The following is a 23444-nucleotide window of genomic DNA, read 5'->3' on the forward strand; positions in this document are numbered from 1 at the left end:
TGAAATGTCACCAGTCCATTGATTACTTCTTCAAGACTCATAGTTTAAATTTCTTTATTAAAATATTAAAAGACCTCTTATTTACATATAATATTACTGCAAAACATTCACGTAGCTCCCAAAATTACAGCATTCACAGTATTTCCCCCCCTTAACAATTCTCTATTCATAAATTATTAAGTTATTTTAGTTAGGCACACATTATCCGTCTATACCCATGATACATTATTGTATTGTCATTATTGCATGGTAGTTGTGTTAACTATCTATGGAAGCGGTTGTATGTCCTTTTGCTGTCATTTCCACAGCTAGCGAATGGAGAGCATCATCACAAACTCTGAAGAGGAGGAGAGAAAACAGATGAGCAAGTGGAGTCAGTGCTTAGTACATAAGCAGGAAATGTCATGCACAATTAATAATTAATACAAAAACACGGTCATTAAGTCAAACGTATAACTGTGCTCCTTATTGTCACCTTCAAAGTCGATACTTCCATCTGCGTTAATGTCCAGCTCCTTTATGATCTCCTCTAGTTCCCCTTTCTTCAGCTTCTCACCCAGCATCGACTTGATTGCCTCCTTCATTTCGTCCTGGGTGATCCTTCCATCTCCATCCAGGTCAAACTTTTAAAAACACAAAGTGATGCAGTGAGACAACTAAGAAAAATATTTTTGCAAATTTCAATAGCTCATAATGGATGAAAGTCCTATATACAACTCGACTAAAGCACTTTGTCGGTCTGATTTCATATGAGCTCATAATAAATTGTTTTCCCTCCCTTTTGTTTCATTTTGAAGTGACTGACCTGCACAAAGGCCGACTGGAGCTCTTTGAGCCCCAGCATGTCAGCGGTCTCTCCCATCATCCGGGGTCCCATCAGCTCGGTAAAGTCTTCAAAATCCATTAACCCGCCCACTTTGGAGAGGAGAGATGAAAGTATGTTCTAGCCATGCTGTGCTTGGTCTCCCTGTATTCTTTAAAAAGGTATCTTATTCGCTCACTTCTCATCTTGATCTGTTGAACTATCTCCAGCAGCTCCATTTCCGTGGGCATGTATCCCATCGTCCTCATGCATTCAGCCACATCCTTGTAGTTCAGGTATCCGTCTTGATCGTAGTCAAACTCTTTAAAGGCCTCGTGCAACTCTGTGATTGGAACCGTTCCAGACGTGCGTCATCAGGTTAAATAATTACTTTGGCTTTCTACTGTTACTAAGCAAGATGCATAAGCATGCTAATACTTGCATAGACTGTAATCTACTAAAACGTGGACAGCGACGGCAGAGACACTTACCGTCCAACTCGGCCTGAGCTAATTCTCTCTCCTGCAGAAACGGATGCATAAAAGAACGTGTTAAACCATTTTTATTAGTTTGAAATTATGTGACCTGTGGGAATGCTACAGAAGAACCATAGTACTAACTTTTGATTAAATCAATGCGTTGCTCTTAATGTCAAGCCTTTGTGAGCACTTGGCCTGTGTTTTACAATTGTTGATGTCAGAAATGTAGACAGAATCGGTTTCCGTATCTACAAGGGAACAGGTACATATTCTCAGGTTAAATGGAAGTGTGCTTGTCATTTGGATAACCACAATCAAGTGTGACATTAAGCCTCAACTAATGAGCCACTAAAGCTGCAGAAACACCGAGCTTAGAACAGCAGCTTGAGAAAGATCAGGAACGGAACTGTCATCACAACGCCTGACTTCTACTTCACTTCTGACGTTATAATGTCTGACGTACAAAAAGCATTCACTGCATTTTATACATTATGGCTTTAGCTTTTAGTCATTTAAGCTGTTGATCAAGTCAGGCTTGGTGAACAAAAAAAAAGGTTGTCTACATCTAGCAGGAATGGCTTAAACTTTTTCATGAGTATTGGTCAAAGGTCACACAACAGCCACAAAGAAGATGGTCACCTCCAGTTGCACTCTGCAGATTGAGCCACAACAAGCGAGTGTTCGCTACTTACCGCCCCAAAAACACTGTTGAGTACAGAGTTGTAGACTTTGTTCATGCTATCAGGTGTTTTCTTGGACTTCTTTGATGATTTTCTGGGTGTGTCTGACACTGAACCGGATTCATCTTTGGCACTACATGGACAAATCAAACAAACATCAAAACGGCAAATGCATATGATTAAATGCCATTTGAGATTTGAAGACACTTCAGCCTTTCTTTTAGTTCAAGTTTTATATCATTTGGTTATTTTATTGAGAGAAAACTCATCTCAACCACTGAAAGCACATCAGCAGAGTTCGCATTGCTTCAGACCAGGACGACACACCCATGCTTATAGTAATTCTGGTATTATCATGTTGGCTGTAGGTGAAAGAGGGCTTTCTGTCACACTCACAAACTGAACTTACCTGTCCGTTGCAGCCGAGTCAACAGAAGTGGAAGAGGGTGTCCTCTCTCCTGCTTTGGGCATGCTGTTGTTAAACAAAGATATGGGTCCCAAAATAACAGTAAATTATATATATATATGGATGTTAGACGTTTTAAATGTGTTATGGGCAGCAAAAGGAAACGCCTTGTTTACCAAATGTAAATTTCTCCCGTTTTACTGCAAATCTTTGAACTGCGACATCTTGAATATAAATCCAGTTACTTCACTAGAATACGCTTACCTGTATTCCCTCTCCTAAATGGTGAGAAAGAAAAACAAGCGGTCCAGCCCTTCTCGTTCTGCTTCAGCGGTGCTCCGCTTGTGTTGTGGAAGGCTGCACACTATCCTGTCTCTTCTTTTTCTTCTTTCTTCTCTTGACCTTCTTCAATCCCAGAGGCTTAACAGGTATTACCTGGCTAAACTTGCAGCCACGGATTAGAAATCAAAATACCCAGCAGCAGTTTGACTGGTCTGTCCTTCAAGAGGTCAATTTCCTCTGGTTGAAACCCAACCTTTAAAGGCCTTTTTAAAACAACAACAAACATGTTAGATCACCACACGTGTGATGTTGTTTCAATCCATGCTTTTCACCCAACACAACACAACAATTGTGTTGTGCATAACAATTTAAGGCATGTTAAAGGGGACATGTTATGAAAATTCCCCTTCAATAGGTCTTCTACACGTTAATGCGCCTGTCTGGCAAGTCGACCAACCCCCAAACGCTGGAAAACAAACAACTGGCACGTTAATTAATGACTCCTGTAATTAATTAATTCTAATAAAAGAAGTTCTTTTTTTTTAAAAGAATAAAAGAACTTGTTCTGGTTCAGGGTGTGACTCTGGTTCAAGGCCATGTGGTTGCAGAGTGTTTTTTGACTGACGGACAGTGACGTGCGGTGAGGGGACGGGCAGAGACTTTTATTTCCTTTGCGTCTTTCTCCGTATCTGAACAGGAGAATTCACACATTCAATGATATTGTCTATAAAAAGTATGTAATGATTGGAATCATACAATTGCTATCACAAATATTTATTGATTTATTTTGAATCATTAGTTTGGGGAGGCATAGGCTTAAACCTCGGAGGAGTGTGGATGGGGGCGGGGTCAGGGGGAGGGGTTAAGGGGGAGGAGTTAGCGGGCTCGTTAGCATCCGGGTCATTTGCATACCAGCGAAGCGGCGCAGGTGTAATTCATTGCGAATTAATTAAGTTTTTAGAATCGGCGTTACCCAGTATCAACGCAGGGAAGGCAAACTTAACACTATTATTTAATTAATCTATGAACGCAATACTATCTTTATTAATACCTATGTGGAATACGTAAGGAGAGAATTCAATGTTTTATGGAGGAGACTGCTGTGTTCATCGCAGGTAAGTTAACGTTAAACCGACTCTTTTTTTGCTCATTAATGTTCCCTCTTTTTAAAAACATGTTGTGTGGATACAGTTACAGCTGAAGGTGAATTAAAAAAACACTTCGTGAACTATAGTTTCTAACAATATAAAGATAATGAAATCTAGAGGCATTAAATTGGGTGGGCAGCGTTTTTTGTTTTCCAGCAGGGGGCTCTACAGCTTATTATATGATCCCCTCATTAAACCGCTTTCATGGGGCATAAATACAGCACAAAAACTGCTCTATTGGGTCATTTTGATTCCTCTGATTTCTAATTTGGCTTATTTGAGTAACTAAATAAATGTTAACATGTATGATAACCAACTGTAGTTTTCAGTGTTGGATGACACAAAACAACAATGTGTAAACTAGTTTAAGAAAGCACCTGAAATAAATGGCCGTGCAATAATAGAAAAATACAAACACAACGTTGGAAATTCAATTGATGGTTTTGTAGTCCCTATAAATAATGTGAATTCATGATTATCGTAGTCCAAAAATACACTTCTTTGGGAATAACGTTGTATTAGTTAGGCGTTGATGATACTTATTTAGCAGATTTTAGGGATAATACCAATGGAAACGTATTTTCTAGTGAGATCCAGTTTGTGTAGTTTCCTCTGTTTTCCACTAGAGGGCACTGAAGCTGTTTTGAAATGATCCAACATTACTTTTCTATCACATAATCATAATCACAAAGCGGACTTATTATACCATTTGAGCATTGCATTTATAGGTCTGTTGCCATTGGATTTGTGCAAACTAGAAGTTACCACTGTCTCTCTTTCAGAAAGTAAGAGTTTCTGCTTCTTAAATTCCTATTGGACAAGATGTTGCCATGTGACCAGGAAGCGCTCTGGCTGCATTACTTTGTTATAAAAGTTGTTTTTTGTTCATTCTAGTCTAGTTTCTGTGTTTTCCTGTTTCCAAAGAGCAAACAGATGCAACCTGGGATTGGCTGCAAATAGAGATCAATGAGGTCACAAGCTAAAATGTTTATGAACCATACTTTTTTATTTTTAATTGACCGTTAATGCTGCTACAAAGGATGTTTTTACCCAAATGCATTATAAATGACAATATAGCAACACTTCACAATAGTCAGTGTTTCTACAGGAAATCAGTAAAGCTCTGATTTGTTTTGTTCACTGTGTTCCTTCACTTTTCCTAGTAGCCATGTAGCGGACTAATCCATCCCACCAAATACAGGACAGACACAACATCCGCTGAATCCAAAAACTTTATTCATAAAAAGGAAATGAGAAAATGAGAAATTGCAACTACTTAACAGAAAACTACTTGAAATAAATATAAAAAAATAAAAGATTAACATAAGGATGATGAGATACAAGTGTCAATATAAACATTTGTGGCGTGTTTTTATTTTTTTCAATTTCACTTTCCTTGAGTTTATTCAGAATGGTTAAAGTTAAAGCAGTTCTGCTTAGATGCTTTTGTCCTATAATGACCACTTTGGTGTATCCAAGGTGCTCCGTTCTTTAACTGCTGCAGTTTGGTTTGGTTCTTTTCATTGTTAATCAACTTCTGATTTGCATAGTTATTCTCTCGTTTTTTTAATTAACCTGAATAATTTAGCATGTACCTTGTCTCTTGCCAGCCGCCTGTATGAAAGATAAGCGGCTTTGAAGATGACTGACTGAATTCCGCATCTTAGCATTATCATGTCAACCTTTTTCCACTGTTGTTCACTTGATCTGATGTGCATGTATGTAATCTCGCTCTTGTCTGGTGAATGCATTAACAGGTAATTAGTTTTGCTCTGTTTTTGGAGGACAAGGTGTCCTGTGGAATAATGGCAACAAATACCTTTTAGTAATTATTATTTAGTATTTTAATTTAATGTAATTATCTTTACAAATACATTAGTACACCATGTATCTTTTTTTTGCCTCTACAATTGTTGCTCTGAAGATAAGACCTGGGATGCCAGCCAGTTTTTCTGTTCCTTACATCCATTGCTTTTTAATCATGCCATACGGCCCCCACCCTATTCTCTCGTTCAGTTCCCTCCATACTTTTCATCAAATGGTCCCCCCCTCCCTCCCCCTCCCTTCTTTGCAGCTTCATCTTACACCCAGACCTTTCCCTTTCCGCCACCGTCTCGGCCGCCGCAGCAGCTGGTGCCCAGGCCGCGGTGCTGGGTGGCAGGCAGGTTCTTGTACACGGCCCGGCTGTACGGGATGAAGCACAGGCCCAGCTGGAGGTGTCGAGCTAGGCGGCAGTAGGCGGCCAGCGCGAGGACCAGCAGCGGGGTGACCAAGAGGAAGCCCACCACCAGCAGAGCCACGCAGCCGCCGTCGGTCAGCAGGTCCGAGCAGTAGGCGGTTGCCCCGTGAGGGCGGACCTGGTGGGACGAGGGGAGAAAGAAGACGCTTAGCGTGGTGCCGGAGAGGCAAGTTTGTCGTTGCGAGAGCAGTGTGTTTTCTCAGGAATGTGTCACAAGAGTTGCTCATGTTCATACCTGCAAGTTGCCAACAAAACAACGAAACCCCAGTCTGAGTATTTTCTATCTGAGTAGATTTAAAGGCTTTGCTCAAGGGCACCCTTCTAAAACAATATTTGTTTTGATATGAATATTTCATGATCTTGTGAGCTTAGAAAAAACCTTCTTTTGCAGAGCAACTTTGCCTGCAGATTTAAATAAAGGTTACTGTTTTGGCACATAGCTTTTGTATGTTGAGTTGACTTTGCTCACATGGATCACCGGTGGTTCAAATGCTTTTGTGAAGTGCATGCAAGAACAGATAAGGAAAACCGATGATGTGCTCTATGTGGAATGTGTGTTAAGTTTAGGACCGACACCATTAGGTAATCTGAGATCTCTCCCACTGCCTCATGCACAATTTATCAGTAGGTGATTAAATTTAATTTGACGAATAACTTTTTAGAAACTACTGTTGATATAGACCATATGTCAAAGCATGTACGCTTGTTGCTGAGCTGAATACGAGCAAAGTGGGAGCGAAGGTAAATGGGTGAGGGTTTCAGTGTGGGAGAGGAACCGAGAGACAGCCGGGCCGACTCCTCCTTATCGCCCCATGAGCTGAGGTGAACATTCAAGAGCATGAGAAAGCACCGAGGGGAGAGACACAAGTATTCATCCTGGTAGATGTTCGATTTCCTAAAGATTATAGGGGGAAATTGAGCTTGAACTATGAGTGCTTGTACAATAAAAGGGATCTTGAACTGTTGCAAAAAGCTTGAAAGTGGTAATTTCCAGATTTTGGTATCAGCATATATGACACAAAATAACTAAAATATTGTGATTTCATCCTGAGGGCTGGTGAATTACCACTGGTCAAAGAAATTCCAGCTGGAGATGGAATGCAACCCATTAAGGAGGGAGGAAGTGTGGGGAAGAGTAAGAAAATAAGCCCTCTTGGAATGTGCCTTTTTTTGTTAATGGGAAACATAGTGTTTGTTTTAGGATGACATATTATAAACAGAGTTTCCTAAAATGACTGGAATATGTTCTTTGTCCCCTGTTCAATTTGAAGAACCCTAAATACTTAGCTCACCTGCCTGGATCTGCTTTTCTTCTCACCCTGTTTTTTTCCCCCCTTTGGCTTTCTCCCCCTCTTCCATCCTCCCAGGTCTTAATAATCCCTCTAAGCTGCTGTCACATGAGGCCAAATTGTGCGGGAGCAGGGGAACAGAGAATCCTGGTCTCTTCGGTCATTAAGGAGGTCGTCGGCCTGCAGAAATACCATCGGTCGACATTAAAGGTCTGTGAACCATGATGACAGGTTAAAGTTTCCTGAATAACTGGTCCAGAAGGTTATTTTGTTTGAGTTGCGTGTCTTCTGTTTTTAGCTGTTCTCATCACACTCATCGCACTTTAAAAAAATATTCCACCAAATCCCAAGACTCCTTAAATCGCAACATGGCTTCCCAATAGTCTTTTAAAGTTTTCGGCCTTGTGCCCCCTCACCCTCTGCACAACTTGCATCTCCTCTACATCTGAAAGAACCGACTTATCAGATTATAAAGCCTCTCATCGCTGGTGGAGCCAAACTCCACCCTAAGCCCCAGGCACAACTGTTTGGATCTTTTGGATCAAAGTTTTTGAGATTAGGACTTTCAGATGTTATATAAAAATATGGATACGGCCAATTGTATACTTTTTTTTCTTTTAGTTTTTTTTCCTTTAGTTGTAGCCGATGTGTGTAAACGTTTAGGCTCATTAACATGCGAAAACATTTTCACCTTCTTACCAAACACTGCACCAGCGTCAAGGAAACAAACTGCAAAATGCCTGGACTTGCCCCTTAGTCGGCTCCATTGGGAGCGTCTCACCGCGCATCCTGCATCCTGCAAGCCTTCAAAGTTCCCACTTACTCATCCACCCTCTCTTACCGTAGAGTGGCACAGGAAGCCGAACGTCACCATGACGATGGCCGGCGTCAGAACGGTCCCGAACACCAGTCCGGCGAGGCAGGCGTTGATCGTGGCGATGATTAGGTTCTGGGCCGTCACCAGCACGGAGCAGGCCCAGCAGTCCAGGGACCCCCGCAGCTCCAGGGGACCTTCACTGCCCCCACCGCCGCTCTCCGCTGCAGAATAGGGAGGAGGTACGACCACACGCGACGGTGTCTCTCTGCCGCTGCCCACGGCGGTGGTGGAGCCGAGTGAGTTGCATTGGTGGAGATGCTGGTGGTGGCTGTTGTGGTGGTGGTGGTGCGGCGGCAGTTCCTCAGACAGGTCTAAGGCCTGGTGGTGGGCCCCCTTCTCTAGAGTACCAGTCATACTCGTAGTGAACTGTGGGCAGAAAAGTAAACGGATGAAAGGTGTGAATTGGAGGATAAACGGCTCTTGTGAGACTGGATGAGCACAGTAGTCCGATGGCAAAGTTACACAACAGCCTTTGTAGCCAATGAAATTCCAGTCCCCGAAGGCTTAGTTGCTCCTGGTTCAGTAAGAGTTCAGACCTTTTATCCATCAGGAAGAAAGCCCTGTGAGATGCTGTCTGAGGTGATGATTATCAGAGAACTGATTTTCTAAAAAGTAGTTTATATAGTAGAGAGATGAAGGCTTACTGGCATCAAAGTCTGTTTGTGTATGTTTGGGATGTTGTCATGTCAGTGAGTTACGCACAGATGGTAAACAAGATCTGTGCTCAAACAACTGTTGGCATTTAATTGAAACAAAACTCTGATGCTGAGGTTGTGCCACCTCAGTTTATTAAATATAAACTTTTTTTTATAATAAAGTTAAAAATGATGACCAATCATAGCCCATACATTCTTATCGAAAATGTGTACTCTGGCTACAGTATTAAGAAAAGTCTGGCCTTTGGATTTGCCTTTTCGGGTTCCAATTGACCATTTACTGGTTCAGGGCTTGATTCCAAGACTCGACTCAAAGGCACTTTGGTTCTCTTGTGGTGGCATCTTCATGTCAGTCTGCTTCCATCCAAGGTCCTTCAGTTAGGAATAGGGTTGGGTATTAATAAGATTTGTCAACACTAGTGCGCTTATCGATGGGCTTCTTTTGGTTCCTTATTGAATCTCTTGGTTCTTGATTATTTTGTGAGGGGAGAAAGAGACAATGAATTCAGATTATAATCAACACAGTTTCATTATTCGTGTATGTAAAACGAGGCTTTCGTCAGCAGCAACTCAAATTCCGATTAGCTAGTGATTAGCTTTCATTTATTAGGCGGTTCATAGCGAAGCACAACTGTGCCCCTTGTGTAAAAGCGGCCCCAGTGATCTAACTCCGTAACATCTACAGATCTGTGGGCCAGCTGTCGGGGGGGGGCCGGCAGCATCCATAGTTAAAATTCATTTTGCTTTATGACACATTTTATGTGGTTTGCAGCTGTGTCTGGTAAAGGATATCCGTCCTTTTCAGAGGTCGGCACACAGCGGGGCCTCCGTTAGACAAGGGACATTTGTGTAACCAGGTCAGCAGCCAAAAAACTAGAGCAGTGTAAAGATCCCCGAAGGGTCGACACGGTGAACCTGTCAGTCTTTAACATTCAGCTGTTTTTGGGGCATGCATGGATTATTTTGCCGTTTTTTTACCCTTAGTGGTAAAGGTCACGGGATGGGTTCTTATTACTTATTGACATCGCCCTTTGCCCATGTACGGCACCAGGATGCTCTGATGTTTGAGAACCTGTTGCTGAAGTAGCAGGACCAAGGAGGACCTGTCTTGGTTGTGGCGTATGATGGTTGATGTTTATTGAAAAATCTGCCTCCACCATTTCGTCAATAGTTGTTTGTCTTTTTGTCTGTTAGATGGTTAAACTATTATGAGATATAACATAATTTGTCTGAGCAGAGACGCTACTCTTTTACCCATTTAAGTGCATTTGCTGGATAAATATGCCCTTGAAGCTGAGATCGAACGTCTATTTTAGGATTACATTTCAAAATGAGAAGCAAGGTGTGCTTTCAGTTCACATTGACTGAATTGACCGCGGAAGACTATTTTTACAATGCTGTCCTCTGTGCTTGAGTGCTGTTTATTTTCCACGCCTGGTTCCCATTGTTGTTCCAAGTGTTGTTTTCAGGTGGAAGGACTAGCAGGAAAGTACATGCGCCCATGCGTGTGTTTTAGACGCGACTCACCGTGCCTCTTACTGAAAATACATTTAGGCTCTCCACCCATTTTACTCACTGTATGAGCAGCTTTTCTCTTGAACAATGCATCAAACTTATACTATTGTTTGACGCATATTAAGAAATTCTAAATCTGGGAATATTGTTCAATGAACTCAACTCGGCTGCCGTATCTTGGCATGTCGTCCCCCAACCCATGATTGATTCCCAACGCTTCTCAGTGTGCATGTCATCATGGAGAATAGTCTTCAGTGTTGGATGCTGGAGGGAGATTTTCCATTGTTCGAGCATTCTATTATTCTATTGTCGGGAACAAAGCAACTGCGGTAATTAATTCCATGTCGCTCAGACCACCTAGACTTGTTGCTTTATGTTCATCAGTAGTAAATCAGACCTTTTGTCTCCCTTCAGAGAAGTGCGTTGTGAGAAGACATCTCGGCGGTTGAATGGTAATGACGAGGTTCTGAGTGTCTGAGTGATGCGCTTGTACTCACGTTGTGCTGCGGGGCCCGGTACACCTCTTGCTGCTCGTTCGCCAGATTGTTGCCGCTTTTCTCACTTCTTCTCAAGACCTTTTCTGTCCAGTCAGTCCTGGACACACAGTGGCCCTTTCGCTTCAACAAAGTCCCTTCAGCTCAACAAAAACGGGGCTACTTTTCCTGTTGTTACCTTCTGTTTTTTGGGGGGGGTTCTCCTCTTAAAGCCTTATCGCTTTGGTGGTGGTATGTCGGCTTCCTGCTGCTTCTTCTCTCCACTATCCAGAGTTGTCAGTGGAACTGATTATACCCCAGAGTCTGTTTCTCTTCCACGTGAAATGCCTCTACTGCTGTGACTGGCTGGAATGGCTGTGGTCTTTGTTTTCAGTCCGTCCGCCGTCCTCGCTGTACCTCACCATCTGATCGAGTCCACGGTGCCGTTTTTCCTTCCCTCCCTCCTCCACTCCCTGCATCCATCCCACTTTCTCCCCCCCCCCCACAAGCCTTATCAGTCCCTGCTTTACTCCTCTCAGCGCATGCACATTCCCCCTCACACATCCAGGACATGTTACGCCCCCCTTTACCCGGTCTCTGTTCCAGTGGGGGCAGGGTGCATGTTGCATGTTGGGGGTCAGAGCGAGGCGGTTTGCCTGATAAGTTGAGATTTAAGAGAGCAGAAAATGAGGGGGAAGGGGAGCAGAGACCGACTTTTGTTAAGCGTAGAGGGGAAGTGGTGCTAAACGGATTAATCAGGTTGTGCGTTTTTGTTATGCTTGGTTGTAAAAGATTCCAAAGGCTTTAGTATTGAAGAAAAAAAGGTATTATTGCAGTGACATGTCTGGCAAATGATAGTGTGCTGATCTTTATTCAGACTTTTACTGTTTTAACTGCACATAGCTTGAAGTATTTGCTATGATTTAGATGTTGTCTTCAGTAAAGAAGCATTTGGGGATTTATATTTTTTTTGGGGATTTATTTTTCTTTGAACTTAACGATTTGCTGAAGTGAGACTTCCTATAATATCCTACTTATCCCATTTGATGTGTGGTTGAGCTTTGCGTGCGTGCATTAGTTCCTGAGATTGAGCCAACAGGGCTTCACTTAAGGACATGAAGAAGTGGAAACAGTATTTTAGGCCTATTTCCTCACCTTGAAGGACATCGTCTCTAAATGCCCTAAAACATCCTGTTTGGATTTGACAAATCTGAACCATGATGGATAAACTAACTACATCTGTGTAGCTCTACTAAAGGTTGTGTAATTGAGATTAATTGGTTGATTTAAGACAAAAAAGGGATTAGGTTAATGTCTGCAGGAATTGAAGGAAGTTTGTTTGGACCGTGGAGTGGAACAAACAACATGCACTTTTTGAGTTTCAGTCGGTGATTCATTATATCCAAGGTCAAACCTCGGGTATGACAGTATTTGCACGATTTCAACATACGAGAAGCTGTGAAGCCACTCGAGAGACGTCAGTGTGCACTGTTTGAAACGCTGTGGGGAGATGTTGTTGGATAAAAGCTTGGATTCTCTGGTTTACAGAAGTAAAAGCTACAAAGATGTTGGAGGCAAGATTGGGGAAATAATATAAGATCAGAGCATAAGTTAAATATTTAGTGTTGTCTGATCCTGATATTCTGCCCTTTTCCCGCTGCTGTGAGATTGCAATGTTTGTTTGCTGGTCTCCATACTTTCCTTTTTCCGCCCTCCATGTGGGCGTCTGCATCTAAACTATTAAGAAATGCATGTTGGTTCAAACCATAACACTGTGGTTTATAGTAAAAGGCGAGGAACCTATTAACATTAGTACTGTATAGTGATCATTTTAGTATTGTTGGCATTGCTGTCATTAATTTGGTGTTGCTTTAAGGTCATTGCAGTTAGTTGCAAAATGTGAAAGTTTTTTGCAAAGAGCGTTCATCCTCCTCAACACCAGCTGACTGCAACGTGGAAGGCACAGAAATACGAATGGAGGGCGTCTTCCTGTGTGGTTTGAAGCAGGATTTCCTTGTGTCTATCCAGTAAGGCTGCGGCCCTCCGCCTGCCCCGTGGCCCCTGACCTGACACAGTGACCTACCAGTGCTTTGTCAAACTGTCTGGGAACACTGAATGTTATTCATTCAGGCTCATCAACGGCTCTCTTCTTTTATTCCTTCTTTCGAAGTTAGTAGATATCTGGGGCGACAAGAAGGATTTATTGTATTGAGTATTGAAGTAATTGGCACAAACTAACACAACACATCTTAAAATTATTTTACCCAATAATCTTTGCCCCTAATGGAATGGCTTATTGGATGTTTAGGCTATGTGTATACTTTCAATATGGGCACTTTGACAAGATTATCATCCCCTTTTTTACTGGCGAAGTTTTTAATAGCGCAAAGAGGACATTTAAATGGTCTTTCTAGTTTCTTTAACTGGCTTTTCTGCACTATGACGTAAAAAGGCTTTGTTAGCAAGACAGTTTACATTACTCAATAAAATAGAGTATGGCTGGTCTAAAGGTGTTACTATGACTACTTAATGAATTATCAGTGAGGAAAGCGAACACTGAGTAGTCTTGTTAGTGCTGCCTGCCACTAGTTCAATCTCCTCCCTTAGTTGAGCTCGGACCCGGCTGTCTAAATGGAAACTTTCATATGGACTAGAGCTTTTTTTTCCCCCCTCAACGCATTGCTAACAATAGCAAGGTCAAGTTTGGGACACAAATGACAAAGCTGTGAAAAATGTTTGGCACGGCTAAGGGATATGACTTGTTATTGTAGAAGTAGAGTGGAAAGTGACGTAAGGTACCGAGGGGATGTGTAGTAAAAAAATATTTACTCTTTTTGGGACATGTGATTAAACACAGAAAATGGCCGTTGGAGTACGAATTTTGTAATTTCACTCGTTAACTGAAGCTACGAGTTGGAAGTGTTTCAGACCAGAGGCTGTACTGGCTGCTGTGACAATATGACGAGGTCTTTGGTTCTAGTGAGATGAATCAGCGGTCAAAGATTACTGTTATGTACTGTAAACGGTCCTTCGCCCTCCAATTTAATATCTCATGTTTTAAGCCAATATTGCATTTTTGCATGATAGTTGCTGATAGGATATGTATTGTAATTTATTAATTTAGCCAAAACAAGGCTGTCATGACTTGAATTGGCATTTTTGTCATTTGGAACAGTTTTCATGGTACACTGTGCTGTGACTTCAGAATATACTATGAAGCATTTTAGTTTGAGTTACCGTACTCTGACTGAGAGACGTCGGACTCATATTGTACCATCTTGAAATAGTCTGGAAAATATTTAAAGAAAAGTAATAAACTATGGTATAAAAGCTGGATGCTATGTGGAAAATAAAATTGTAATAGTATGTCAACATACGTATACTAGATGTGTATAAAAAAACTACACAATAAACTACAGGTAAAGGTATTCTAGCTTTGGGGGAAATTCCCAAAGCCGTAGCATTGTCGATCAAACATTGTTGAGAATAACAAGAAAAGACGTGCGTAGTATGTTGAAACTCATGGTTGGCTAAAGATGACGCTGTGGTGCGTTACGCTCTTTATTCTGTACACATTTTGCTCTGTAATCTCCTGAAGGTTTCTTACCTCAGTTTTTTAAAGTAGGACCTTTTGAATGTGAGGGTCCCAGGACGTTGCATGTTTAGACTGTAAAGCATTCTCAGGCCTATTTTTAAGACCTGTGCTGTACAAAGTAATAGTCATGGTATAGTATGTGGAAATGGTGACAGTATAGTAGGTAAAATAAAAGGTGTATTAAAGAATTCACAGCATGGTTGAAATGTTTTATAAAGTATGTTGAAACTTATAAGTAGACAAGTGATAGTATCAAAAAAAGGTAAAATTACTATATTTTGTCCAAAAATCAAAAAGGTGAAATAGTATGTGGAAAATGTATACTATTCTGGTTTAGTATGTTATTTCTGCCGAGGCCCCCTTTGATGAAACAGGAACATTGAAGGTCCCTCCGCCCATATGGGTTGTAGCTTTGTTTCGAATTGTATTATAATATATAAATGTGTTTTGACAGCATATGGTGGTGGGTTTCCGAGTATCTTGTCCATTTAGTGGGCTTCAAGACACTCAACATACTGAGGTCTCTCTTCTTCGTTATATTATTTGCTCGCCTGTTACAGCTAACTATCATCTGATTTGCGCTGTACACCAGTCAAAGCGCTCTCTCCAACGTAATATGAATTTAGAAAATAATTGTAGAGTAATGACTTGTGTGCGTAATCTTATGAGGAACAACACTGACTGTAGAGGTGTATCTTGTTTATAAATGTTACCTGCAGTTCATATAATCAATGAAAAATTCAATGTCTTTTGCATTTATCAAAACATTTTATTAATGTCACACAAATTCACAAAATGTTTAAGACGTCTGGCTCAGTTTGGTGTGTGTGTGTGTGTGTCTGCAAGTATGTGTGGATTCTCTAAACAGTGCAGTTATAAATACATGACCACAAAGAGAAGAAAAATGATAAAGTTATATTGCAACAGGAAAAATAGAATTCTCATTTTAAGAAGTTGTTCAAGCGAACATTTAGCACCATCTATCCCATTATCATAGTCAACAGATATCATTAAAATCTCATCTAAAAGCCCCTATGAAATAAAAAAAGACCATTTCTCAAAAACACTTTGGAAACAGTTTTTGATACAAACAGCAGTCCATTAGTCATCCTCTCTACGTGAACACTGTGCCTATTGTCTACGGGAAACGTGGTGTTATATTTAGGATAAAGATATCATTCAATATATATCAGAAGAAAAGGGCCGGGGTCACGAGAGACGAGCACCAGAGAAACAGCCGCCCCAAACTTCAGTTACGGGGCAATTTCTTGCTATAAAAAAAAGGGAAAACAAATAAATCACAAAATTGTATAACCATTTATATCCAATAAATAGAAGAAACATTTTAAATTAAATGTACAATGCAAAGAAATCCTAGTCTGCATATTGAAACAAAACAATCAGAGGTACACCACACAAACACCGGATGGCAGACTTTCTTTTTAAAGAGATTCTCCATACTGAGATGGAAGAAATGAATAAAAAAACCTGATGTGTGACAACGTATTATTCGCCAGAAGTCGTTAAAGAATTCATACAAACAAGATTTACAATAATTTGAAAGACAAAATCTCCCCCCCAAAACACAAGTCATGAAAACCCGTATGTTTAGAAGCATTCTAAACATTTGTATTTTTTAAAATTCTTAATGCTCTAGAAAAATGTTCATAACTCTATTAGTATTTTTCATTTTGTCTAATTTCTAAATACAAGGCCAATGTGGTATATATCTAGTTTAGAAAAAAAACCAAACCAATAAATTATTTTTTTAAAGACAGCACCCCACAAAAACTGCAAACAGCATGTACAAATCTCAGTATTCAAGAAAACAGGAACAGCTGAAGTTGTTGTCTGTTGAAACAACCATGTTTGTTCTGTGGCAGCACCAGCTGCCCCCTGGTGGGTGTCTGGTCAGAAGCACCATCTGAGAGTAAACTGGTATTTCTTTTTGTAAACAGTGATGATGAGTAAACGTATTCAACTGGCTGTTCGGCAAGTGTTCGCAGTAGTAGCAAAAGTGAAGTTGTGAAACTGTCTCTTGTCCTGTCTTGCAGGAGTTTTTGGTTACGGCTGAGGAGACGCAGGAGCGGAGCTCTGTCACCGGGAGGAAGCCTGGTGAGACACAACGCACAAACATTTTAATTGACCTGAGCCAGGAAGGAGCTTCAGGAGTCTCTGGGATGAATGGGAAGCTAGTGGCACATCACTTACCAGATTGAAGGAGTCGTACGTGTTCATGAGCTCTTCCATGCGGTATTGCTCCAGCACCACGACGTTGGTCAGGTTGGGGCTACGCTGACGTGCGCAGTCCTCACAGTGAACCACATACGTTTTCCTGCTGTTGCTCTCACTTGTCACAAACAATAAATTGAACACCTCCACCTGTAGAATAGCCCATATGTTAGTCAAAAACAACCATGTATTTTATCACGGCAATCATTTTGGATGCTCTTTGTACACCTTCTGTTAACCAGTGTACTGTTGTCGCTGGAGGTATTAAACTAACATCGGCCACTTCTCACTCTTTAGTTTGGACCTTTTATCCAAACCCTACAGCCTCCTAAATGACCAGTTCTAATAACACCTTCTCACGGAGGTAGAAATTCGAGCAGGCTTCTTTGAGCTATATCTAATACAATTAAAAAGTAGGTCTGTGATGAAGCGGTATAGTTTGTAATTGCTACTCACGTCACACTCATTGCAGTAGTAGGCAGGCTCATCCTTGACCCGACTCTGGTAAGATAACTTCTTCCCGTCAGCTACCAGTTGGTCCCGAAGGATCTGGATGTGCTTCATGGACTGCAGCAGACAGTGTCTGGCAAAAGGGTAGGAATACAAACAAATAGATTATTAACTTCCATCTTATTTAATACCATTGAACCTCTGTCGCATGTACACACTGTAATGCCACCGGCTACAGTCCGTTAGTACTTACTTGACCATCTTGAAGGTGTCGGGGTCAGTGATCTTGACCGTGCGGGCTGCGTTCCAGGACACGTGAATCATGGGGACGATGGATTTCACCTTTTTCACTTCGTTCCACTCAAACCTCTCAAGGGCGAGCTGGTACTGGTAAGCTGCAGATACACGTTAAACAATGCTGAATACTGTTTTACAAATGATTTAAAATACTGTCGAAGGGTTGTGTATTTGGTTACCATTGAGAGGGCCGACGTTCCATGCAATGTTGTTGCACCAGCCGACGGCCTGAACCCAGTGAACAGTTCCGGCGTTTATCCACACCAAATCTCCAGGCCGCTGAATGAAGCGGTACACTGGGATGTTTGATTTGTAGAGGTCTTCCAACACTGGCCACCAGGATCCCGTCAGGTAATCCACTCCATGCCTGAACAGCGAGGAGGAAATCAAATGTCACGCCAATTGAGAAGCAACGGTAGGCGAGCCAGATTTTCTTTTTACTTCTAGCATTAGTCAATGACCCATGCTAAGCTCTAAAGACGCCTTGCATTTTATATTGGTGTCTCATTCAACTCACTTTTCACAGAAGTCACTGATTGCCTGCCAGTAGTTCTCATGGACTGAGAACCACTCACAGTCCCCGGGGCCGATGTTGATGTTCACCGAGCAGAAGTTGTTGTTCTCCTGATGACCTGTTAATTAAAAGGAATAATATTCTCACGTACATTTCATGTGGTTTTCAACTAAAGCAGTCTTCCACCTGTTTCAGACTTTACCTGGTGTTCGGCTCCCTGGAACTTTCATGTAGAGCTGGACAGTGTTCATGCCAAGGATGGTGTGTCCAACGTGGCTCAGCATGTTACCGCTCGATGCTACGCGCATAAATGCCGGCAGCTTCTGCAACTCCTGCAGCTGAGGCTTCCACCTGAGCCACAAATTTTCATCAATATTCATTTCAAATACTACAAAGGTGTTTTGGTGTTGCCACTAGTGCTGAAGTTACTCACCTCTTGGGATCTGAGAGGTCAATGTTGGTGCCAAACTTAATTATCTTCCCTACTGGTTTCTGCTCACCACTAAGGAAAGGAAAATGGTGATATTATAATATATTATATATAAGTATTACTACAAAACACTATTAGTGAACTTATCACAGTGTCCTTACCTGCTACTTTCTTTAGAGATGTCCTTGCTTGGTGTATCGACACTGGTTGATGGCTTCTTCTCCTTGTCATCTTCATCCTCCTCATCATCAGTGCCCTTCTCCTCCTGGAGACACAAAGCACAACATGTTTATCAGCACATATGTGTTCATTAGCGTGTATATGTTCATTTCTGTATGTGGATGTAGGAGTAAACTACACATAAATATCTTGAATAAAGAAACATCCAAATCCTCACTTAGAATTTTAACAACATCCCTATTAGTGTCAGGGATAGTACAGCGCTTACCTGCAGACTCTCTTGGAAGCTGGAGGCCTGGTACTGGGCATACTTGGCGATGGTGGTGTGGGAGCGACTGCTCTCACAGGGCCACGTCTGGCCCATCCCACTCGGATCCCAGTTCTCATCGGCAGGCTGCTGTACCTGAGTCCTCACCTCTACTGCCTGCTCTGCATTCGCTTCCACTAGTGACTTTGTAGAAAACAGCCCCAGGTCTAAAAAGGACACGTTGACATTACAACCAATGGGTCAACATTTTGAGCAAAGCTATTTTTAATGAGAAAATCTCAAGTTGTGCTTTGATAGGGAGGGTTATGTTCTAATGAAGCCTTCATGTGGTCTGACCCTGGTTGTGTGTTTTGTAGTGCAGGTGTATCAGGAGAGCTGCCTGTTAATAAATGTAGTGCATCAAAGGTGTAAACATACTGAGTCGTAGAGATCCAGCCAGGCCTCTGATGACAGTAACCGGATTCTTGGGGTCTGTGCAAAACTGCAGCAGCACAGGGGAGAAGGCATCCCGCTTACTCTCCAACTATAGAATAGAAGGAATACATCAATACAGACCAAAGCTGCTGAAACAATATGTCTTCATGCTCAAAACACCACAAGAACGCTGCATGTTGTATTTGGATGTTTGATTAAACCTTAAAGGGCAATCCCCTTCCTTGAGTTGCTAGATTTAAATTCATACTATTTGTGTTACAATGGATAAAGTAGAGTGACATACATAGATGCTGGGTGTTGGAGGGTTGAGTTTCTCTCTGGGGATGGGTTCTGAGGGCATGATGGGCTTGACGGAGAAGGCTGGGAGCAAGTAAGATTCTCTGAACTTCCCTTTCACTCTGGTCCCCCTATGACAGAAACAAGCATGTTGATTGATGCAATCATAAATATACAAAATACTGCTTTCTGTGCTACATGATGGTTAGTTGTCCTCGAAGGTACTGCTCCAAATGAATGCATACCTGATGTATGCAAAAGATCGGCCTACTTCATGTCAGATATTTTTAGAAGACCACCTACTTGCAGGACCTGATGATTTCACTGGCAGAGTTGGTAATGGTGATTTCTTCCAGTGGGATCCGCTTTTCCTCCACCTCGGAGGCGATGAATGTCTCCCTGTCCCCGCTCTCCACTTTGATCAGGCGGATCTTCAGCTCTTTGGGTGGCCCGTCTGACAACGCTTTCAGTTTCAAGAAGTCCGTTGAACCCAGTGAAGAACCAGATTCAGAGTCTTTTTTGTCCTCAGAGGATCTTTCTCCCAAACTTCTCGAGGTCCACTCTGAATGCTCCCCTTCGCTGGTTGAGGCGGCACCGGATGCTTCGGTCCGCTTCATTTTTTCTGCGTCATAATGGGCCCGATTCTTCTCCGATCCCTCCTTGCTCTGAAGGTTGAGGTCACCGAGGATTCTCCGATCTTTCTTCTCCTTGTGGCTCTTACCCTCCTTGTGCCGTTTGTGGCCGGAATGAGTGGAGGAAGATGAGGATGAGGATGACGATGACGAAGAACAGAAAGTCGCCTCATCTCTCTTTTCTCTATGCTTCTTCTTTTCTTTCCTGTCTTCATGCTTCCTGCTGCTGTGACCATGCTTCCTCTTATCTTTGTCTCGGTGTTCCTTCTCTCTCTCAGGTGTCTGTCTGTGTCTGTCTTTCACTTTGTCACGGTCATCCACTTTATCGAGGGAGTTCTTGCTCGGAAGTGAGTGCCGACTAAGCGTGATCTCGCAGCTTTGGCCCAATTCTGCCAGTGAAGATTTCGAGATAGTCGACAGCAGCGGCTCCTCTTTGACCACCTTGATGGGTTTGAGGGCAGAAATACTCTTGTTTTTGGAGTTTATGACCCTTGTTGTCTCAGCGTCATCTCTCCAGTCGTGAGTATCTTCAATTTTCACTTTTCTGTCTTCTAGCGGAGGAGGAGGGGAGGACTTCAGCGATGGGTAAGCTGAATTAAAAGGTGGGTCGGTTGAATCTGACGTTGGAGAACTGCCTTGCTGCTGGCGGCAGATATCGGGGCCCAGGGACAGTGACGAGGAATATTTGAGCCCAAGCAGAGCCGATGGAGGGGGCCTCCCAAAAGGTCCGCCGCGGTAGGCATACTTCTGGCTTTCAGGGACTGTCGCTAGGGACTTAAACGTGCTGTTTACACCTGTTTGGTGCAGGTGGGGTCTTTGGGGTGGCGGAGAACAAGACGGTGTCTCAGAGTCCTCGTCGTCTTCCTCGTCGTCGACCTCACTTTTAGTCGGCTCGGGGAGGCCGTATAGTTTAGCTAAGTCGCTGTGGCGGTAATTGGTGTTCCCAACTCCCGTGTGCGTCGGCCGATTGGGGTGGAGATGGACATTTGGATAAGGTTTAGAGTAGTCCTCTTCCTCCTCGTTGAGAGATGATGTTCGGCTGCAAGGGGACGCCAGAGAGCCCTGGCGACTGAGCACAGGGGGGCTGGAGTGCGAAATGGATCCAAAGTCTTCCTGGTTGTGCTGATGCTTTGTTGCTGGAATTAAGTCTGGGGCACTCAGGTAGCTCTTGATAGGCTGGACACAAGCAGTAAAGTTGTCAAGGAGGCCCGTGGACCCGGCCTTTTCACTGTTATACATCTCCTCCTCCTTTTTGATGGATTCATCCAGCATGGCCATGATGTTAGCCAGACCGTCGGGGAGCAGAGTGGATAACTCCGAGGGCTCTTCCTCAAATTGAGCCGATTCAGCAGCACAGCTACTCGTATTGTCTAAACCACTTCCTGTCATCTGCTGGTTTAGGATCCCCCTCATTGAGTTGGAAGCCAACGGTCGTGTCGGGTTTTCTCTTGGAAAAGCCTGATACAGCTTGGGGGGCTCTCTGTGTGCCAAAGCGGGGAGAGCGTGCTTGCTGCTGTCCGCCTCCTTTGCCGGGTCTTTGGACAGGGTGGGAGCAGCTCGCACTGCCGGGGGCTTGTTGGGGTACGCCGACCGGTTCATCCCTGAGGTATTGTGTGTCGACGAGGGGCTGAATGTCGTTCCGCTATTGTTGCTCCACATCTCTCTCTGCCGCTGCTTTTCTCTGGCGTACTCGGTCTGCGGTGTGAGGGGGGGCGGCCGCAGCCTTTCTGCAGGAGTAACGGCGGTGGCTGTCTGGCCTGGTGGACAGGGGAGTATGCCCCCGCGGCTAAGCCAGGGGTAAGGGGGGGAAGCCTGGGAGCAGGGGGGCAATGGACCTGAGGAGCCTGCGTTCACAGAAGAGAGGCGAGGAGGTGGGGGCGTAAGGGAAGTGTTGCAGGAGAGCAGTCGCTCCAGGTTTTCAATAGCGGTCTGCTCTTTGCCTTTTGCACTGCATAGATCCTTCTCCCTCCTCTGTTCCATTCTCCTCTTCTCCTCCTCTTTCCTCTCAAACTCTTGCTTTTTCTTTTCTTCTTCCTGCAGCTGCTCCCTCTTCCTCATCTCCTGCCTCTCTGCTTCTCTCTTTTTCTTCTCCTCCTCTTGCCATTCCCACTCTCTCCTCTTCCTCTCCCGCTCCTTCTTGTCCCATTCTCGCTTTTTCTTCTCCTCCTCCTCCTTCTCCCATTCTCTCCTTTTCCTCTCTTCCTCCAGTCGCTCTGCTTCTCTCCCTTTTCTCTCCTGTTCTTGCCTCTCCCATTGTCTCCTCCTCTCCTCCTCCTGCCTGTCATGTGCTCTCTTCTTCCTCTCCTCCTCCTCCTCCAGCTTTTTCCTCTCCTCGTCCCGTTTTTGTCTGATCTCTTCTTTTTTCCACCTCTCGTTCTCTCTCATTTTTGTCTCCCGCTCCTCGCTGTCCCTTTTTCTCTTTTCCTCAGCTTGCATGTGACCCTCTAACTCTGCATCGAGTTTGTCGAGCGCCTCTTCGATGGACTGGGGGGCCGAGGTTGGCGCTGGTGCACGAATCTGGGACTGAGAGTACGCCTGTGTCGAGACAAAGTCAGATTGACCCCGTCTGGGGGAGAGCGCTGGATTGGATGACTGAGGTTCAGTATTGGCGGTCAAGCGTGGAGCTGGTCGATATTTAATGGGAGAACAAGGTAGATGATTTGAAACCCTACTTGTAATCACACTGTCCCCTCCCCTTTGTTGCCGTGAGGAGATTGAAGAAGATGAGAGGAATGCCGGGGGCTGCTCCACTTCAACCTGAGCATAGCACGACGTCTTCCCCTTCATAGGGCGGGACTTCGAGGGTTGTTGCTGCTGTTGTGGTCTGGGCAGCCCCTGTTGGTGGAGCTGGTTGGCAGAGGCAGTTTGTCCTCTCTGACACCCTGGCTGCAGCAGATCATCCAGCTGAGAGGTGGGACCATTGACAACACGGCTGGCGGTTTGAGGTACAGGCTCTCTTCCTTGCTGCCAACTGCCGATACTGCTGCCATTGTTCCCTGAGCAGCCAGTAGAGGGGGATGTGCTCGGCCTGGACACACCAGCAATAGGTACGCAACTAGATGTCCTAATGTTGCCCGGGCTGCCGATGGGGCCGGAGGCCTGGGCCATGGGAAGATTGGCGGTGATGACAGGTGTTCTGGTGGAGTTGGTTGGGGGCAGAGGAGGGCTGACACGATGGTGATGTTGGGAAGGACCTGGAACGTGATTATGGCTCTGCTGGCGCTGAGGTAGCAGTCCTGGAGGCCTGTAGATGCCCGACTCCTGAAGGGACACAATGAATGAATGTCTT

At 43.6% G+C, this 23444-nt stretch overlaps 3 protein-coding genes across 10 annotated transcripts in view; all 3 read right to left on the reverse strand.

The window, feature by feature from the left end:
• Window positions 1-37: 37 nt before the first annotated feature.
• LOC120821840 (calcium-binding protein 2) lies at window positions 38-2782 on the reverse strand. Its single transcript, XM_040180880.2, has 8 exons — window positions 2632-2782; window positions 2371-2433; window positions 1974-2094; window positions 1294-1324; window positions 1002-1145; window positions 806-915; window positions 476-623; window positions 38-337 (listed from the first exon to the last, which is right to left on the reverse strand). Exons 2-8 carry the CDS (start codon window positions 2430-2432, stop codon window positions 309-311), a joined length of 645 nt encoding a protein of 214 aa, XP_040036814.2. The 5' UTR covers window position 2433; window positions 2632-2782; the 3' UTR covers window positions 38-308.
• Window positions 2783-5011: 2229 nt separating this feature from the next.
• Window positions 5012-11408, reverse strand: tmem88b (transmembrane protein 88 b). Its single transcript, XM_078107373.1, has 4 exons — window positions 11046-11408; window positions 10871-10967; window positions 8167-8568; window positions 5012-6154 (listed from the first exon to the last, which is right to left on the reverse strand). The coding sequence occupies exons 3-4, from the start codon at window positions 8554-8556 to the stop codon at window positions 5879-5881; spliced, it is 666 nt and encodes a 221-aa protein (XP_077963499.1). The 5' UTR covers window positions 8557-8568; window positions 10871-10967; window positions 11046-11408; the 3' UTR covers window positions 5012-5878.
• A 3781-nt stretch (window positions 11409-15189) lies between these two features.
• Window positions 15190-23444, reverse strand: part of kdm6ba (lysine (K)-specific demethylase 6B, a) — an 81920-nt gene continuing 73665 nt past the window's right edge. For all 8 annotated transcript variants that reach the window (XM_040180651.2, XM_078107375.1, XM_078107376.1 and 5 more), the window contains 13 exons: window positions 19827-23416; window positions 19531-19654; window positions 19230-19335; window positions 18813-19018; window positions 18526-18629; window positions 18368-18436; window positions 18137-18285; window positions 17938-18052; window positions 17600-17787; window positions 17377-17518; window positions 17130-17256; window positions 16653-16823; window positions 15190-16553 (listed from right to left, as the gene is read on the reverse strand). In XM_040180651.2, the coding sequence (XP_040036585.2) occupies window positions 16539-16553; window positions 16653-16823; window positions 17130-17256; window positions 17377-17518; window positions 17600-17787; window positions 17938-18052; window positions 18137-18285; window positions 18368-18436; window positions 18526-18629; window positions 18813-19018; window positions 19230-19335; window positions 19531-19654; window positions 19827-23416 (5106 nt within the window). In that variant the 3' untranslated portion in view covers window positions 15190-16538. The remainder of the gene's footprint in view (window positions 16554-16652; window positions 16824-17129; window positions 17257-17376; window positions 17519-17599; window positions 17788-17937; window positions 18053-18136; window positions 18286-18367; window positions 18437-18525; window positions 18630-18812; window positions 19019-19229; window positions 19336-19530; window positions 19655-19826; window positions 23417-23444) is intronic.

The sequence above is a fragment of the Gasterosteus aculeatus genome, chromosome 7 (genome assembly GCF_964276395.1).
Source record: "Gasterosteus aculeatus chromosome 7, fGasAcu3.hap1.1, whole genome shotgun sequence".
Lineage (NCBI taxonomy): Eukaryota > Metazoa > Chordata > Actinopteri > Perciformes > Gasterosteidae > Gasterosteus > Gasterosteus aculeatus.